General features: G+C 42.0%; 2 protein-coding genes across 3 annotated transcripts in view; one reads left to right on the forward strand and one right to left on the reverse strand.

Moving 5' to 3' along the window:
• Positions 1-7: 7 nt before the first annotated feature.
• On the reverse strand, positions 8-10,572 carry ALDH6A1 (aldehyde dehydrogenase 6 family member A1). The gene is made up of 12 exons (XM_052694647.1): positions 10,433-10,572; positions 10,254-10,310; positions 7,927-8,001; positions 7,059-7,220; positions 6,419-6,497; positions 5,564-5,866; positions 5,019-5,140; positions 4,587-4,776; positions 3,786-3,967; positions 2,254-2,433; positions 1,953-2,051; positions 8-1,633 (listed from the first exon to the last, which is right to left on the reverse strand). Exons 1-12 carry the CDS (start codon positions 10,490-10,492, stop codon positions 1,529-1,531), a joined length of 1,614 nt encoding a protein of 537 aa, XP_052550607.1. The 5' UTR covers positions 10,493-10,572; the 3' UTR covers positions 8-1,528.
• A 150-nt stretch (positions 10,573-10,722) lies between these two features.
• Positions 10,723-19,898, forward strand: part of LIN52 (lin-52 DREAM MuvB core complex component) — a 38,676-nt gene continuing 29,500 nt past the window's right edge. The window contains exons 1-7 of one of the 2 annotated variants that reach the window (XM_052694157.1): positions 10,723-10,836; positions 10,924-10,998; positions 11,090-11,127; positions 11,456-11,522; positions 12,172-12,255; positions 18,390-18,482; positions 18,915-19,787. In XM_052694157.1, coding sequence (XP_052550117.1) covers positions 10,818-10,836; positions 10,924-10,998; positions 11,090-11,127; positions 11,456-11,522; positions 12,172-12,255; positions 18,390-18,457 — 351 coding nt within the window. In that variant the 5' untranslated portion in view covers positions 10,723-10,817 and the 3' untranslated portion in view covers positions 18,458-18,482; positions 18,915-19,787. Of the gene's footprint in view, positions 10,837-10,923; positions 10,999-11,089; positions 11,128-11,455; positions 11,523-12,171; positions 12,256-18,389; positions 18,483-18,914; positions 19,788-19,898 lie in introns of those variants that run through there. The other variant, XM_052694158.1, reaches the window with a different exon arrangement.

The raw sequence follows: 19,898 nt of genomic DNA on the forward strand, positions 1-19,898 counted from the left end.
TTTTAAAAAAAAAAAAGGATTTATACAGAGGTTACAAAAGAAATTGGTATGCCAGCCTCTGCAAAGAGGGTAATATGGTCAACAGAACACCTATAGAATATCTTATCAAGAGCAATCACTTTCTGCAGTGATTAGCAAATTTTTAATTCATAATCAAATTGCAAGGTGATAATTTTCCCTCTAGAGTATAGCAGAAGGAAAAAAAAAAAACCAACAAACTAAGATAGAAACATTAGTGGATCACCAGTAGTTACTCTAATAATCATGTGTTACATTGTATCTTTATCAGAAGGCAGGATACAGAGTCTTCACATTCAGATTGTTTTAATCAGAACAAGTAATGATTACAATCATTTAGAATAGTATCATTTTCCATGGGTACTTGAATGAAGTCCCTGCAGATTTTCCCCTTCCCTTCCCCCCTCATGGCTTCATCTTCTAGGAAGCAAGAATAAAAATATAAGCTATCCAGCTCCAAATGCATGTATAAGAACAGGGTATAGCAAGAGTTACCCATCTCTAGCACTGAGATCTGCAGTCCGTAGAGGACATGACTGTATTTGAGCAAATGTGACAGAGTTGATCAAACACACACACAAAAAATACATTTATATTCAGGAAAACACACAGAACAGGCCTAATTGCTTTGTGATTAAATCAGGTGTTTCCTCCTACTGACCTGTTTACCTATTCTTCCTACCAACTACACTGACATGATCTTATGATGCAAGACATACACACATGTTTCTGCTTCCATAGTTCCACTATCTTAAAGGATCTGCAGGCACATTACTGTTAGTAAAAAGGCAAAAAGGCACCAACCAACTTCCAGGTATAATGGAACTGATAGTAAGCTGGAGAATGCAAGCCATGTGCACAACAGGAACAATTTCCAGCTGTAAGAGGCACAGTGAAGGTTACTATGCGATGCAGGTATTTATTTTGTCCTTAGACAAGTGATCAAATGTGCTTCCCCGAAAAATCCTTAGAAAGATATTTCCCAGGTATTTTGGGAATTCCTCAATTGACGAAAGACTGACAGTTGCAACTCCAAAACTTGCTGTCTTCATTGTACGTAGAAGTCACTTCTGTGACACATCCAAAGTGTCCCAGTCACATGACTCAAAGTGAATACTCATCTGAGTATGGTGAGCTCACAATCTCAACATGTAAGAAAGTGGTAAAGAAAACTGCTACAAGATGTAGCTGGTAGTGAATCACTAAGGCTAGAAGTACTGAAGCCGAAAGCAGAAAAACGTTCATGTTCAGAAGGTCTAGAAAGAAACACAAAGTAAAGCCCATCTATTTTCCCTTTCAATTAGATAGGATAGTTTCTTCCTTGTAGTTATACAAAAACAATCACAGCAACAGAAAACCCAGACTGTGCATTTTAAACTTGCCTGATCTACATAGAAAGAGGCCCTTAGAAAATGAAGTTTTCTATTTATTCCCAAGGAAACCATGATAGTCAGGACAATTGCAACATGGAAAGAGAGGGGCACCAGAGACAGCATCTTTAAAGGCTGATTTAGTTCCCCATAGTTGGCATAACCACAGCAGGCTTGGTAACAGTGGCATCTTCCTCTTTCCATTGAGAAATGATAGTTTTCAGCTGTGTGTAGAACTGCACTCCCTGGGGGAAAGAGATGCAAAGATCAGATATTTGGCCTTAGGAATTCTTCATATCTGTGCCACAGGTGTAGCAAGCAGTTGTTTGCCATATCTACAGTGCACTGTGTTTGCCTACATGGGAACAATTCCTGTCAACTTATTCCTTTCAACAGTTCCCCAAAGATTCTGGCCCTATGGGAAAGCTTGCTATTTTAGTTCTTGCTCCCTTCTCAAATCTCCCCCCAGTAAGGGGAGATCTGATGACTATTTTCCCATTGCCACTGCTAACGTGATTTTCCTCAGATCAACCTAAGAAAGTAATCTGAAATTTGGCAAGTTACCTGTTTGCCATAGAAATTTGTATCTCCTCTGAAAGAAGCACGAGAACCAGTGAAAGAGAACATGGGCAGAGGTACTGGAATTGGAACATTGACACCCACCTAAAGCAAAAGATAGCCACCATATTACACACAAGATAAAAAAACAGCAGATTGCAGAGCACTCTCCAAAATATTCTGTATCTCTTAATCTGAAGCTGGGCAGTGTTGGCTGAGTAGTCAGCGATTAGTTGCTGTAGCTGGATGGCTATTTACCACAAATGGTGAGTGAGTATCAATAGCAATAATTCTGGCTTGAACATACCTGCCCCACATCTACTAAGTGAGAATACTTCCGAGCTGTGGCTCCATTGGTGGTGAAGATTGCAGTTCCATTTCCATAGGGGTTATTGTTCACCATCTCAATTGCATCATCCAAAGTGTCTGCTTCCAGAACCACTAAGACAGGTCCAAAGATTTCCTCCTTGTAACAAGTCATGTTTGGCTGCCAAGACAAACAACAGAAAAAGCAGACTGGATATTGAATATAATAAATAGGATATAATATATCAAATATCCTAGGGAAGAGGATATAAACACATCAAGTGCTCAAGCTCAGGGTATCCCTAGAATCACCCATCATATTCCATTGCCTTCAGTCCTGGTTGTCATTCCACTGTTTCCCATGCCCTGCCACCTATCTACTAAGGAGGGTACAACTTGTAATTGCTAAAGTACTTTCTGCTTTTACTGCCTGCCTAACATGAGTTACAGGTCTACTCTTTGCTCAAAGCTGATTAAAGCCAGGATTAATTCAGGATAGTTTACTTCATATCTTGCTGATAACCTGCAGTTCTCTGAAACTGAGTGCCCAGGACTTATGCTTGATAATAAGCAGTATCTGACAAACACAGAAGTACCAGTTAGAAATTACTTCAATCATTAATAACTAACACAACAAACTACAAAATAGGCACCTGACAGGCAAGCTGTATGTGGTTAATATTGAACTATTAATATTGACCATATATGAAGAACTACAAATAAAAAACACTCAGTGAAACTTTTACTTCTGAATACTATTTACAATGCACTAAAGGAAAGTGAAACATTTTAAGATTTTTAATGAAAACAGTGCAGGAAAACTATGAAACAGATTAAAAGCTGGAAATATATAAACAGCATTTAATCCATAAAATCATAGGAATACAACAATAGCAGAACTATCAAGACTGGTATGCCACGTTGGAATCACACCAGAGGGCCCAAAATGAATCTAATACTTAAACAGTAATTAACTAATACAGCTGATGGCATAAACATTAAAAAGGAGAATTTAGATATGAAAACTGACTTGAGATGTGTGCCTGGTAAAAAAAAATATTCTCCCATAGAGAATGCTGTGCATTATATTGATATCTATAAATAGGAAGGTGCAAAGTGTAGGAATGCATAATGGGCAGACAGGAAAATTTCATGTTTGGCTGTTAGTCATAATCTTCTTTAGGCATCTGCCGCTGGCCATTGCTACAGAAAGTACACAATGCTCAGTGGACATTTAATTTGACACTGTACAAACTGTCCATGTGTTCTTCCAATTGGCTACATTAAAAAAAAGTTAAGATTATTAACTTTATTCATATCAGTAATTTTATTAATATTGTTCTGTCCCTGGGAATTCTTTCATCACCTCCACAGCAACATTACACAACCAGCACTTCATTGGAATTGTGCAAGGGAAAACTGAGTTATTTATGAGATTTCTATGTGGTGAATCCTGAATACTGACCAATTTGGCTGACTCATTTTTCAAATGATCCTGCAACATACAGCATCAAGCAGTTTTTGTTAAGTCACCTTGACATTGGCAAGGATCGTTGGTCCAACAAAATTGCCGTTTTCATAGCCCTTCACTTTGATATTACGTCCATCCAGAAGAAGACTGGCACCTTCTTCTACTCCCTTCTGAATCAGGTGGCAAACCCTTTGCTTGGCCTGGGGACTGATTAGAGGCCCTAGGTCTGCTCCAGGCTGGTCTCCTGCAGAGAGGCAGAGATGCAAAGTTTTTAACTGTTCCTCTTAGGCATAATGAAGGTAACTACATTAGCAGGAAAAAAATAGGAAAATTCTGATGTTTCTGAGACACGGAGCAAAGATTTGTACCATTAAGAAACATAATCAACAAACAAGAGAAGTCATAAGCATAGTTTTAATCACTGGGAAGAAAACTTTTCCTCCATGCAAGACTTTATTTGAAACAAATGAAAAGCAGGAGAATTCTAATATCAATCTCAAAAGTACTTGTTTCCATTTTTCCCTCTTACTGTATGCTTACTACAAATTGGAAGGACCTGTAAGTGAGATTGCTATGTAAAATGTTTGTGTTCTATATGGGACATAATCTCAAAGTTCCAGTTAAAAACAAACCTGTAAATCTTGCAGCACGGTTGTACTGCCATTCCTTCCTAAATATTCCTAACTCCAAGTCTAGGACTCTGTGTCCCAATCCAGACAATCTGCTAGCTCCCATCCTTATGGATCAAGCCTACAGAGCCAGCAGCTCCAACAGACACACTACAATATGGCAGACACACCAACCTAAAAAGCCACAGTTCTACAGAAGCAAAGTAGCTGGTAAGAAATTATCAGGATCTGTACCTGCATTTACACGTAGATTTTTGGCTCTTTCCACCAACTCTGGCAACCATTTCTGTGCTTCTCCCACTAAAATTGCTGTAGACAGGGCCATACAGCGTTGGCCAGCTGCTCCAAAGGCAGCTCCAACCAGCTGGTTCAAGGTGTTCTCTTTATTGGCATCTGGCATCACCACACCATGGTTCTTTGCTCCCTAAAATACAAAACACATACAGACTCCATTAACCAGCCCCGCTCATTTCTCTAGCGCTCGGTAATAACATGGTGTAGTAGTTATGACTTTGCTGCCTACAGGATGGCAAGAAGGTCAGCCTCAGCGAGTAATTATCAGTCACAAAGTCAGTGTCTGCTGCAGAACAGTGTGGTCTGTTCAAGCACGTACAGATAGAGGAAGTCTGTCTGTGTGGTGCTGCATGCTGTGCTGAGTGGCATTACCATGTTAGCCTGGACTCTCTTGCCATTCCGGGATCCTCTTTCGTAGATGTACTCGCCAGCCTGATTAGATCCCACAAAGCTGATAGCTCTGATATCCGGATGGTCACAAATGAAGTTCACAGCTTCAAATAGGAAATAATACATTATACACTGCAGTATAAAATGCTTCCCCCTGCCCTCATCCCCATGCTGCTAATCTATGCACCTTTCTTCTCGTTAGAATCCTTGCATGTCTCCAATATTTGAGTTCTCCTGCTGCCTGCTCATGCGTCTCTCCACTCTAACTTCTCAGCATGTGAGCTCTGCCCCAGGGCTCATACAACAGGATTTCTGCTGGCTTTTCATGCACTGAGCCCCAAGTACTCGAAACACGGGCCCGCCAGTCAAATCTCAGGAGCTCTGCACATATATGATAGGGGCTAAGACAGAGGTCTTTCCAAACCTCTCTAACAGCAGCAGGATCAGATGCTCAAACAGCTCTAACACCCCCACTAAGCACACACCACAACGCATACATACTCCAATCCAACAAGAGCTATTATTACCTTCATGCTGTCCATGGATGATATTCAGAGTCCCGTCTGGGGCACCAGCATCCTGAAACAGCTTGGCAAGGAACATGAGTGCACCTGGCACACGCTCAGAAGGTTTCATCAAGAATGTGTTTCCACAAACCATAGCCATGGGAAACATCCAGAGAGGAATCATCGCTGGGAAATTGAACGGTGCAATGCCAGCACACACACCCAAGGGCAGACGGTAGGTGCAAGTGTCCATGTCTTTAGTGATGGAGGGCATGGTCTCTCCCAGTATGAGAGATGTCACACTGCAAGCGTGTTCAACCACCTCTGCAGCAGAAAGGGCAACATGCCACTGGGTGATCTGATAACGGTCACTCCCCATACTCCCTTCTCAGCACTACCTTGACCCAAGTCCTTCTTCCAGCCACGACTTAAAACTCATTGTGCTCCAGAAAATCCCTCTGCTCTCCCAAGCACTGTGAGCTCACTGTGAATGGATTCTCTCCTGAGTACGCTATACAGCACTGTGATAGTAGCACAGATTCAACAGCCCCAGTAAAAGTAGTACAGATGTAGTTTTAATGTACCAGCTGGGATTCAACCTCAGACATTTCAGCACAAGTGAGAAGTTCCTATCTCTTTGCAGCATTCAGTACTCACTCCTAGGAAAAAAAAGGATCAAACAACTTGGAAGTGACTTAAGAACTCTACCTAAGGGAACTTCTCAAGTTGGAGTTACAACTGCCCTTCTTTTTCAGAAGGAAGTTATGAGGGGAGCTAGATGTACAAACTCCAAGAGCAAACAGTTGCTCAGGAGAATTCCTCCCTTCCTGTGGGTTCTGAAAGCCCCTTTTGTAACAGACGGAGCCAGCAGCTTACGGAGGCCTCGGAACACATCTCCCTCAGCGTCAGCCAGGGTCTTCCCTTGCTCAAAGGTGATGAGTTTTGAAATTTCCTTCTGAAAATGGAAAACACAAAGTTTATGAATGTTAGGGAAATGCCTGCCCATGAAGAAGGGCTCAGGGATAAGTTTAACATCTGCTGAACATTACAGTCTGAATAGATTCTGGGAAAGCCGACAAGGGCTGCACAAGAAGTCAATGAGCTACACAAGCGATATTGAAAAAAAAACACCAAAACCAACAAACAACTGTGGGCTGGTTTATATTCTATTGCTTTCATGTGTCACAACACAGACACAGAAAAACCTGGGGAATCCAAAAATACACTTCTCTCACTTGTCTTTGTCAACTGGCACATTCTCCACCAAGCTCCTCCTGTGGTATTTTGGTAAAAGAAACAAATGCAGAATAATATTCCCTAAGAAGTACTGCTTCTGTGTCTGCTTCGGCCTGGAGAGTGCTTTGCTACCTCTCAGTGATGGTGACTCTGTCAGCTCCTCACTTACGGCAACAACACCTTAACAACAACTCAGTTAATGATTAAGTCTCTCAATTTCGTTCACAGTCAGCTGCAATGCATTCAGCAACAGCCATCACACACAGCCGCAGTGTCTCACCAGATTGTCTTTGATGAGCTGTTGGTAACGCAGGAAGATTTGCTGGCGACTCAAAATAGATGTTTCTGACCAGTTCCAAAAAGCCTTTTTGCAAGAAGTTACAGCTGCCTCCATTTCACTAGTTGTAGCTTTGGGTACACGAGCAACTACTTCATTTGTGGCCTGATGGAAAGAAACAAATTGTATCAAAACTCAATTTTTTCCAGCTGTCCTTGCCGACCATTCAACAGTCCTTGCAAACCACACACTTAATACCTTTATTCTAAAAGAAGCTGTACTTCTCAGGGGGAAACAGAAAAGAGACTGCTCTCTTAGTGCACACCGAGAGGCCTGGACCACAGCTGGAATTCTATGCATTTTGTAGTTCTGAAAATCTTCAGTCTACACTTCTCAAATCAGGCACACAGAAAAGTGTAAATGCAGTACTGGTTTCCAAGTGGGAATTTCATTGACTTGTCTGACACATTTTGCAATTTATCAGGACTTCACATTCAGCTGGCATCAAATTATATCAGGCTGCATACATGCAGGATGAAAGGAAGCTTTCTGGAATTTTGACATCGCCTTCACAGAGCCTTTCTATGTGAAAAATAGTTAAGAAGGATTTCAGCATTCCCTCTAGAGATCAGGGGTTTACTACATAGGGAGATAAAAGAGGTCATTACTTCCCTAAGACTGACAGTGAACATGAAGAGGAAACTGCAAAGCAATTACACAATGCTAAATCCATCTTAAGCTCCAACTCTAAGCTTTCTCCAGAAGCACACACACTTCACATACTTCCCCCTTTCACCAAGTGATTCAAGGAAATCACAGCACCCTCTTGCAAACCAACTGTGGGTATATGAGCAGAAGCCATTTCACTTACTGGGTTGTGGATATCGATCCATTCTGTGGTCTTGGACTCGACAAACTTCCCATCGATGAACAGTTTGGTTGTTGGCTGTGGAAGACAGGACAGTGAGTGATCTTTGCCTGAAGGTGCACACATAACAATGTGCCCTATTATGTGCAAGCTTTTGTCATTTATTCCTGTACTCCATTTTTTCCCTCAATTTAGACTAAAATTGTTAAAACCCTGTCTAAAAACGATTACAGAAGATATACATTGCTAGAATTATGTTCAGAACTATTTTAATCTACTCAGTCACTACAATTACTAAGTCACAAAAACCCTGCAGTTCCTAAACGTATTAAAAAAACAAACATTAATAATTCACTTTGTAAGAATTCTGCTCACTTGGTGCAAACTGCGCTACACTTCCTTCCCATCAAGTCACTAAGCTGGTTCATCTCCCAGCTCATAGCTGTAGGCACAGTGCTGTCCTGTTCCTGCTTCCCAAGTGGTTTTGCAGCCAAGAGCAGGGAACCTGTTGCTGCTGAGCTCACAGCTATGGTCACGGCAGGCAGCACAGAGGGCACAGCTTTTCAGTACAGATGCAGAAGAAACAAAAATGAAAGTTTTGGTTAAGGAGCTCAGGTAAGTATGGAGAAGAAAAAGCAGGGGTAGAAGATGCAGTTAGTGCTGTAGCATGCAGGAAAAACTGGGGCCGCACAAGTGAAGAGACTGGAAACTAGTAACTGATATTGAGAGGTAATGAAGAAACCTGGAGAAAGTGAGAAACGCTTCATGCTGCCACAGAACATTCACTTGGGGAGAATGGATAGGAAGAAGAGGAAACAGAGATGCGGAGTGAAGAACAGGGATGGTACACAGGTCTTAGAAATGAGGATAAAACCATGTATATCAGGAAGCTGTGTGAAGAGAATTGGGACATGGAGTTATGAGAGGGCGATCACAGAATCATTAAGGTTACAAAAGACCTCGAAGATCATCTAGCCCAACCATCAACCCATCACCATCATGCCCACTAACCATGTTCCTCAGTGCCACATCAACACAAATCTTGAACACCTTCAAGGATGGTGACTCCACCACCTTCCCTGGGTAGCCCAGTCTATTCCAGTGGCTCACCACTCTTTCCAAGAATATGTTTCCTAATTCACAACCTAAGCCTCCTCTGGCACAACTTGAGGCCATTCCCTCCCAGCCCAAAACTGAACATAGTATTGAGATCCCAAGTACAGGAGGACGATCCCTCCCCTGCTGACTGCACTATTTCTGATATAAGCCAGGATACCATTGGCCTTTTTGGCTAGCTGAGCACACTGCTGGCTCATGTTCAGCTGGCTGTCAGTATCTAACACCCCCAGATCCTTTTCGTCTGCAAAGTCTTCTAGCTACTTGATCCCAAGCCCGTAGTGTCACATGGAGTGCACCAAAGTGCAGGACGAGACACTTGGTCTCATTAAAGCTCACACAATTGACCTCAGCCCATTGATCTAACCTGTCCAGATCCCTCTGTAAGGCCTTCTTATTCTCAGGCAGATTGACGCTTCCTCCCACCGTGGTGTCATCTGCAAATTTACTGAGGGTGCACTAAATTTCCATGTCCAGATCATCAATAAAGATGAATAAATCAGGATAATTCACTCTCTGAGTCTGCCCCCCCAGCCAGTTCTTTACTTAGCAAAGAGTGTACTTGTGCAAGCCATGGGCTGCCACCTTCTCCAGGAAGATACTATGGGAGAAAGTGCCAAAGGCTTTGCTGAATCTAGGTAGACTTTGTCGACACCCTTTCCCTCATCCACCAGGCAGGTCACCTGGTGAGGGCAATGAGGACAGGGATGCTCACGCTGGTGTGATGGTGGGAGAGAGATCAGAGGACAAATCAGGAAAATAAATGGGGCTGACTTGGACAGGTCATGGCAGTGAAAAGTGGAGGAGTGAAAAAGGAAGAGAACGGCAAGGGCTGAGACACTGTCAGTGAGCAGGGCTGAAGTGAGATGTCTGACCTAATGCCGGTAATGGATGAGCGAGGCCTTGGCTTGCGAAGGAATACCGCGGTGGGTTAAAATAAGAATAAAACGTTACAAGTGCTGATGTGGCTGACATTACAGCGGGGCAAGCGGAGCCTCGGACTGCGTTTGGGAGAAGACCATCTCCTCCAGAACTAAAGGAAGTGCAGGAAACCCGAGCTCCTCCCAGCCCGGCAGAACCTCGGTGAACTACCCAACCGCAGCCCCACCGCCCCGCAGCCTCACCGCCCCGCCGCAGGCCCCCCTCCCGCCCGCCTGCAGGAGCGCTTCTCCCAGCTGCACTTCTGCCCCGGGGAGCCGCCCGGCGCCACTCACCACAGAGGAGGAGGCGGCGGCCGAAGCGATCCAGGGAACACCGGTTCTCGGCGGCAGCTGGATGGGGGACACAAAGCAGTCCGGTTACGCGGGGCTCGCCGCCGCCCCCAGATCCCCTACTTCCCCCCCGGGGTGCCATCCTTGGCCCCGCCTGCAGTTCTCGGTGGCCGCCGCCTCACCCTGAGCGCTACGTGTCGCCGCCCGCCCCAAACGCTACGCGCCGCCGCCGCCGCCGCCATCCCGGCCGAGGGTCGCTGCGCCGCGGACCCCGAACAGCGCCCCTCGCCACACCTCCTGCCTGCCCGAAGGCCCGCCTCCGCCCGCTCATTGGTCAGACGAGTGCCCTCCTCGCCCGCTGCACGCCGCCTCCGGAGGGGCCTTGCCGGCCGCCAGCCAATCGCCAGCCAATGCCGCCGAGGGAGAGCCTCACCCCGCCCCCTCTCGCCACCGCCCCCCCCTCCGGGGCAGCGATTGGCCACGAGAACTGAGGCGCACTGGCTCGGCTCTGTGGTCACACGGGTGGATTCCCGCGGGTGGCGGGTTAGATCACGTGACGCGCGCAAGATGGCGGCTCCCGGGGACGGTAAGGCGCGCGGATGGGATTATCGTCACCCTGCGGTGTGGTCTGGCCGTGCGCCGCTTCACCTCTGCTCCGCTCCCTGTATTGTAGGTGCCGATCTGGAAGCCTCACTGCTGAGTTTTGAGAAGCTTGACCGGGCTTCTCCGGATCTGTGGCCTGAGCAGTGTGAGTGCGGCCGGCCCGTGCGAGTGGGGTGATGGCGGGGCTGCCGGCCCGGCCCCGCGCTCACCCGGCGCTGTTCGCTTCTCTTTTCCAGTGCCCGGCGTCGCCGAGTTCGCCGCCTCCTTCAAAAGCGTAAGCTGTCCCTACTTCGTGCTGCGTGGCTCTTACTGTGACTGCGACTTGTCACAGCTCGGGAGAAAGGCACTGCCCTGAACCTTGGGGAATGCTGCTCTTGCTGCTGGCTTCAGCTGGTGTTTTACTGTAACTCCCGACTTGCTTAGGGAGAGCTAGAAAATAGAAATAGGCATTAGAGTATCCCTGTAGGGTACCTGGAGCCAGTTATCCTGTCAGTGTAACTAGTTGTAAATGTTAGATCAGGCTTTGTATGCTGCTAAAAATGTACTTATCTGAGCATGCTTTGCCTTTTGTCTTTTTTTTATTTTTTCTCTCCCTAAACCAGCCTATTACAAACTCACCTCCCAAATGGATGGCTGAACTGGAAAATGATGATATCGATATGTTAAAGGGTGAGTATGAGCACCATAGGTAGCAAGGTTGGCTGTGGATGGAAATTCAGTGCCTAATGAGCTCGGAGGCCTTCTGAAGCCTTCTGCAAGTGAAGGGATGGGGGATGCTCCTCTTATTCTGTTCAGTGCTTCCAGGATTTTGTCCTGGTTGCCCAACCATTTTATGCTAATTTTACTTTTTTATCATGCTATTAATTTGCTTCAATTCTGAAGGCAGGAGGCTCCTGTTAGTGACTCCCATAGCCTCAGGCCTCTTGTCCTTACATCTGCAAAATCAGAATCTCCAGCTGAATGATTCTGCTTAGGAGTCTTTGTCTTGTTCATTACTTATATTTTAGTTAGTCCTATCATCTGCAAGAATATATCTTGATTACAAATGCAGTTGTTCTCCATGTTACTGCTTTTTGAACCAGTAAATCCCTGGTTTATTTTTCCTTTTTTTTTTTTTTTTTTTTTTTTTTTTGCTTGCCATTCCTGCTTTGGAATGGTTGGAATGTCTTGCTGGTTTTTATGAGCTGTGAGAAGAATATATGCTGTACACTGTAAACAGTGTTGAAAGTGTGACTTGAATGCTCTGTGAAGTGGTAAGCATATAAACTGCCACTAGAGGGCTACAGACAGTGTTAAAAATCACACTTTTTCTTCTTAGAGCTGGGAAGTCTCACTATAGCTAACCTGATGGAGAAGGTTCGTGGCCTGCAGAACTTGGCTTATCAGCTGGGACTGGATGAATGTGAGTTTTGTGCACAGATGTGACCACTGTTATAAATCTTGCCACTGAAGTGTGTGTTTGTGTTGCACTTACAGTCAGAAAAGTACATTTAGAGATGTGGGAAGTGGCACACAATTATGACAGAGCAGTAGAGAATTTTCTGAAGAAGAAAAGAGTGCTTCGCTAGGCAAGTCTGTCATGGTTGCAGTGAAGCCTAATAGAGCACAATTAAAAGAATTTCTTATTTTAGATTTTTTTTTTCCCTGTTTTGTATGTTAAGGTCTGGTTTTTCTAGTGGCCCATAAATTTCTGACTTAGGTTTGGCGAAGGTAAATCACTGGTTTTGCTCCTTAGGTGCTAACACTCTTTATCAGAGTATCTGTGCCAGCACTTCCGTGAAACCTTTTGTACTGCCTATAGAGTAAAAATTTAACTGGTGTGAAGGATTCTGTTAGCCATTAGTGCTCTTGCAGCTTTTGGCCTCTCAGTTATTTTTCTCCATAGTCAGCAATAGCAGGAGGTACTGTGGCTGCATTCTGAAGTTGACCTTCATCCCACTTACAACAACCAGTTCATGTCTGTGCCTTTTTTAAGGAGGAGGAAAAAAGATGCCTTTTTTTGTCATCATTGCATTTAGGATTTTGCTGTCAATGTGGTGATCCAGCTTTGAAGATTCCAAAGGGATTGTGTTTCCTTTAAACAGTACCTGTGCATATTGATGCAATTAATTTTTTCTTCTTTATTTTGCTTTGTCATAGACTTCAGTTACAGCTAACTCTTGGGCTTTACATGTAGCTTTGAATGTTTTTAGACTTAAAGATTTTTCAGCTTCATTTCAGTGGGTAACAAAAAATGGGTTAAACTTTAAAGTCTCATGATAGTAAGCCTGGAATACCCAAATGCTTTCTTATCAATAGGTCATTAAGCCTGTCTGAATACATTCTCCATAGGTAGAAATTTACTTTCAGTGCTAACATCTACAAAGATTGAATAAGGCTTTTAGTGGAGTAGAAGTTATACTTTAACAATGGAAATCTTAATCAAATAATAAGATTGGCAGATGATTGTCCTTCTCAATTAAGCTGTAGGTTTACATGTCAAGCAGCTTTGGTGTGCTAAATAGAGTTTAAGCAGAACTCAAGAGAGCAAAAAAAGATTATCAACTTTTTGTTGTGTTTATTTCTGTTTATTTTTACTGGAAAGAAATATGAAAAGAAGACCAAGTAAGAAAATAGAAGATCTGAGATTTGAGAGTGATATCCATTAGTGTGTAGCAATTGAAATATTAAATTTCCAAGGTATATATAACCTCTCATCATATTTGTAACACATCGAATGCTTTGTATGTCATGACGTATACGTTTATGTTGGGAAATCTTTCACATATAAGGAAATGCTGAGTTTGAACATGGGCTCTCAGGACTATTTCTATCAGTACTATCATTTTCTCTTGTAGACTTAGGTTAGTAAGAGAACAAGAAGAAAAATCCAGGAGATCTGCTCGTTAAAGTTAAAGAGCTTGTGGTTTTGTTTCAGTGGTATATGATTTGATTTTGCCTTTTTGGATTGAAACTTAGTATTTCACATTTTACATAGTGATGATCAAAACTGCTTACCAAAAACAGAATTAAGAAACCCTGCTGATTGCCCTCCTCTAGATGGCAGCATGAAGCTTCTGATAGTGGTCCTGAGACTTCAAAAATATTGTGCAGTCTGTCATGATTTGAAGTTCTTCTCAAGAGTTACTTTGACACTTTGTGTTCTAAATTTGCACTGTCCTTTTGACAATATTTTCTTGTCTTCCCTGTACTGTGTGAGAAACAATTCTGCTTCATTGTGTCAGTATTTTATTTACTTTACTTTCCAGTGCCACCTTCTACATTCCAATTCCTTTGTATTTTCAAAGGCTTTTGTTTTTGTCTGAGTTACTGGTAAAAATGCTGCCTGGACCATGATGATTCCTGCAGTGCTCCATGACAAAAATGCCTGTTTATTGACTTTGTAATTATGTTGTGAGATCTGTTACTGAACCAGTTCATGGCACTCTTCACGTTAATTTTGTATGATGATTCATTTGGTTAAAGGAAGTGTGGGACTGAATACATCTGTAAAGTTTATCAAGGCAGGATTCCGGCACTTAAAATTACATTTTGTCAAATCTATTGCTCAGATTTCAGTTTGGTTAAATTAATCATTACTGAATTATATGCCTTCTTAAATTCATATGAGCTTCTTTCTAGTTTGCCTGGGCTCAATGGAAGGGTGATATACTCCTAAACTCTTGGGTTATTCTACCAGTTCTTTTAAAATGCTAGCGCTATGCTAGCTGTCTTCAGTGTCTGAGAGCATCTTGTGTGGCCCAAGTGTGCACACATACTGCCTGTTTGTAAAGTATTGCTGATGCTGGAATAACTATCAGCCTGCTGTGCTGTCGGAGGGTAGATTTGATGATACCACCAGTGCAAGACTTTCTTCAAAGCCAGATTCTTTTTAAGGTCTGATGTATCTGGGAAGGTAATGGTACTTGTTTACATTATCTATCTTCGGTACTAGAAAACTCAGAATAACTGACCTTACGAATATGAATACTGTTTATAATTTCCCTGTCTGCAGTGCTAGTCTTCTCTTTTGGGTTAGATTATATTTCTGTTTGGAGCTGAAGCTGTTTTGTGCTCTTCTTCCTGTAAAATTAGGAATGTATAATGACTGCATTGTCCAATCTCAAATCCTCGTACTTCAAGAGCAATGAGATTGTTACTGGGCATGCTCAACCAAGTATCCCTCTTAGTTTTGTGTGCCCTGGCTTTCACTGGAATCCAGGAAGTTTTCTCCCATTTCCTTTTCTGTAGCACCAATTTCTTTTCCATATATGTTCAGCATGGTCAAGCAAATTAAATAGCTATCCTATAGTGGAGGAGCTGCTTGATGCTAACTGAGGGGCCAAGAATTAGCCTTGGGTGAGGTGGGCATGTCAGGTGAACAACGAGGGTGTCAGTCTTGAAGCACCATTGATAAAGGAGAAGTCAGCCAGGATGTAGTCAGAATTAGTGATAGTTTTCATTAATGTGAAAAATGAATAAATAAGTTAGGAGGTTTTTTTTGCCTGAATAGACAACTGTGCCATGTGTGGAAAAATGTCTGTAGAACTGATGAATGCAGAGGGTGCACGTATGGGGAGCAGCTCTTCGCTGTTTCTCTAAGTATGGGGGCCAGTGAGAATCAGTGGTGTGTCAGGACAAAAGCAAGGTGGAACTTGCAATGTGTCTTAAAGGCAGAGGTTGTGAGTACAAAGTTACCTTTGAATTGATGAGACAAATTGCTGAATGATAAATCCTTCTAACAAAGAGGTCAAAAACAGAGGGCAAAAAGCTGAAAGATTAGTAGGCAAACTGGGCTGTGTCCTTGTCTTATGCTCCTCTATAGGTATTTGCCTTTGGCCTGTTGGCAATGAAATGGGGGAGTGGAAGGAAGGTATTGAATTGGGGTTGTTGTTGTTGTTTTTTATAATAGTCAGGACTGTAACACAAGGTAATTTAGCAACTGTTGCCAGAAATCACTGAAGTGTTCCTGTAAGGGAGAGAACTTTTAAGAGGCAAAAAGAGACAGATAGAGATGGGGATGAGGAGTTAAGCTGTCCTTAGTTGTGAATTATAGTTCTCTGCAGTCTCAGAAGCCTCTGAAGTTTATGCAGAGTAAAGGGGCTCATTCTAAATGCCCAGCTAGTTACAGATTGCCATTCTTTTCTGGTCATCTTGAGTTTTTCATTTTTCTCAGGTAAATGCTGTGTGTGCCTGGAAGTTCAACTTTGTTGTAGGTTGAAGAAAAAGAACAATTCTGTCTTTTCTTCTTTCCTTGGGCGGAGTTTTAACTGTGGCATGTTTTTGAAACATTTACTTAGTTCTATTTGTTATCCTTGCATCCTTCTCTTGACAAGGACAATTTCAAAGTTTTTTGTTTTTTTTTTTTTTCTTACTACTGATCACAGGTAGGAGCGTAGATCTCCATCTTTTGTAGATTGAGCTTGTGTTATATTTTAAGCTTTAAAAAACAAAGCATGACATTTTATTTGCAGTTAAGTTGAACTTTGTGTAAGCTGCTGAATTGGAATGGAATTGGGGAAAGAAATGAGGATCATTTGTTGTCTTACTGAATCTCGTCTTTCGTTTTCTGTAATGAGTTATCTTTCTTAGGAGTGCCTTTGTGTAGTGTCAACATACATTGCCTGTGGGCTCCAAGCAGAATTAGAGGCCTGTGTACCCAAGTGGGCTTATAATGTTAATTATATAATTGATCAGATTAAAAAAAAGGAAGTAATGACCATAACTGCTCTTTATTTAGTCCTGATTTAATTAACACAGAGGCTTTCTAAGCTCAGAAGTCTGACTATACCTTTGCAAAGGGAGCTGGTTTCTCACAGTTTCTTGTTAACCAAAATGAGGTTTTGGGAACCTATTTAGAAAGCAGACTCTTTGCTGAATATGACTATTTCCTGGCAGAAGTAAGACTACTTAAAGTACTCATGGTGGTTGAGAAGGAAACTGTTACAGAAATAAGAAGCAAAGTGAAGGAGGTTTCCATGCTGTGGATCCAAGTCTGGATCCTGTAAGACTTGGAGACCTTGGTGCTTGTGATTAGAAAGATACAGCAGTGTTCTTAGCATCTTGACTACTGACAAGAGTAAGGAGGGTGCTTGCTGCTTCTTTGTTAAAAGCCAGCACCTGCAGACGTGTGGAGCTTCTAGCACTAATGTGTCTATATTTACCTAAAACACGAAGGAAGAAAATGTGCTCTGGAATCGTTTATATTATTCTAAATATGTTGGACTTAGAATATTTTATGCCAAGTCTAATGCTCATTATGGTCTTAAACTTAAAAATACACTATATTAAATACACTGCAGTGAGGTGGGCTGTCTTGCCTAGGAAGGAAACAGTTTGAGATGCATGTGCTTCAGCATGCCTCCATATCATATGTCTGCCCTGTTCAGAATTTTCTTTGTAGCAACTGTTTTTCTTTCTGTTCCTTTACATTTTCCTGCCTTGCTGAATGAATTTTCATTACATTTCAGCTTTGCCTGGAAGCATATTTCTCTCTTATTTTGTTATTTAGTACCGCGTTTGCAAAGACTTTGAAATAGTATACACTGTGCTTCAAGGCTTGAAGGCAGAGTTTTATAGCTGGACAACAAAATTATGCTCTTTGGACACTGGATTTCTTTAATATGCGGTTAGTATAAGGATTTACTTCGTTGAATTAGTGGACTTCTTCCAGAAAATGTCTCACATTATGGATAGTTCATTTGTGGGTTAGGAAATGATCAGAGAGGTTTTTTTCAGGAGCTGCATTATCAATTGAAATGCTAATGCTTGCTTTTGTTTTCCTTACCTGTTATGGGCTTCCTGGAAAAGTACAAAGTTAATACAGGCGATTTCTGATTTACATTCATAGTAACTCTCTACCATTATTTGGTTGTTTCAGAAAAGTGAAAGGAATGCTTGTGATCTGTTAGGGTATTTATACAGCCCCTGTCACTGTGATGTCCAAGCTGCCATGATTTTCACATGAAACCTTGGCCTTTCTCCTGGTTGTCTCTATTCACTCCTCCCATGCTGTAGATCTGCTTCATTTTAAGGCAGGGTGATATGGTAAGAGGTGTACTTTGCATCTGCAGAGGGATGAGGAAATCACATTCTCTTACACTGCTCACTGGGTTGTTTATTTACTGACAGGATTCATTCTGGGTGGAAGAGTGAGGCATCAGAATGCCAGCCTGAAATTGGCATTCAAACATGATCTGTGAATTGGCTAATTTTGACATGTAGGTAGTTAAGAAATGATTACAGTCGGAGGAGTCGTGACCTCAACTTTCCATCATCTCCATTGGCTTGTACCCCAGTTTGGAAGTGAAGAAGGAATAGGAAGTTTTAATTGTACCTGTGTGATTTATCCTCAGTCAGCTCTTTAATTTCTTCTGGCTGTCTGAGGCTTCCGACACGTTGTAAATTTCTCCAACTTTTTCATTATCTGCAATTTCTTTATGACTCATGAATCGGAGTGGAGAGAGAGTGTGGATTTACAGCAGAGATAAACATGTCCATAAAGTCTGTATCTGTGTCAGTAATTGTACTGCTGTCAGTGACTGTCCTGTTTTACAGGTCTCTCTTGGGAGAGGAGCGCGCTTTGCTACCAGTGTCAGAGAAACGTTCGCTTTGATTTGCATTAACTTGCTAGGAGATTGGGTTGCAATGGTGAGGATGGAAATTGGGTCTGGACCTCGGCTGCTGTTGTTTATTGTAAATAAGTGGGTGTGTGGTTGCTCTACGTGCAGAAAAAATGGTTGGTCAAAAGTGTTCCTAAATACAAAATTAGGGAGACATGCTCTAATGATATAAAATATATTAACCATGTGCATAAATTATGCATTTTTAGCATAAAACAATGCTGTATCCAGGTAACTGTTCTGTTGTTTAAAAAAAAAAAAAAAAAAAAAAAATGGAAAAATGCTATATGGATTGTTAGGGATTGAGATATAAGGTCTGTCTGCTTGCAAAGTAGAAACAGTGTTTCTGAAGGTTTCAGAAATGTTTGCATCTCAGCCTTTCTCTCTGTCCCTAACTCTAAGGGGAAAGTGCTGTTGTAGATTTCAGTGGAGAGTACTAATATAGCATTCTAATCTTCAGGCATTGATGTCTCTGCTTGCTGCAGAAGGAGGTATATACTATCAGAGTTGGCAAAGGAGAAAATCCTGGAACTCTCTTAAATGTGTCAGAAGTTCAAACTCCTGTAATTTCTCTCTGCAGTTATTTCGTTTGCCTGTTGTTGACACTTTTATCAGTATGTTCTCTGCATGCTATGTATGCAGAATCATTTGTTAATTATATATTTCAGGTTGGATTATTTGTCTATGATTTTTAGTGTACTAAAAAGTTCAGTAAATGTTTTCTTTCCATGGCATTTTTAAATAATTAAAGTAACTGTGAAAGTCAAACTTTCATCAAAAGCCCTGGATGCAGCTTATTGAAGTTTTTCTAAGTCGTTTGGGCATCTTTTGTGGAAGGAACGTAATAATACACAACATAAACTCTATGACTGTGTAGATAATTTTTAAATGTACATAGATGACATCTTAGCATTCCCAATGCTCTTACATCTGCCATTGCTTGTTTGTTAATTCTGAAGACTAATGGTAGAAATACTGGAAGGTGATTTTTCAAGTGTTAGACAACGTCTGTCTGGGTCTAGTAACTGGGTTTCCAAAGTTCTGTGTAAGGATCACATGCTAAGTACTTGGCACATATCCATAATATTAAAACTACTGTTGATCGTAATGAGTGGTGACCAATGCAACAGCAATTGTCAGTAAAAACTGAATAGTGAGACACTTTGTATCTGATCTTATTGAGATGTCTGCCTTTTTTTCCTCATTCTTTCCTCTTATTTACATCTCCAGTTCTAGTTTGTAGATGTGAAAGGTACTTTGTGCTGCTTGCCTTAAAAATTAATAAATAATACTTTAAGTTGTACCTTGGCATTCCTTCCTAAATAATTGAACATCTTCTCTCAAAGCTCTCTTCTAGTTTGTTTAATAGTATGAAGAAATTCTGCAATGAATCCTTTCTGGAAAAGAGTTGTTGAGTTTGTTGATAGAGTGAATGTTGTTCTAA

This window comes from Tympanuchus pallidicinctus, unplaced genomic scaffold (assembly GCF_026119805.1).
Source record: "Tympanuchus pallidicinctus isolate F22 unplaced genomic scaffold, pur_lepc_1.0 scaffold3, whole genome shotgun sequence".
Lineage (NCBI taxonomy): Eukaryota > Metazoa > Chordata > Aves > Galliformes > Phasianidae > Tympanuchus > Tympanuchus pallidicinctus.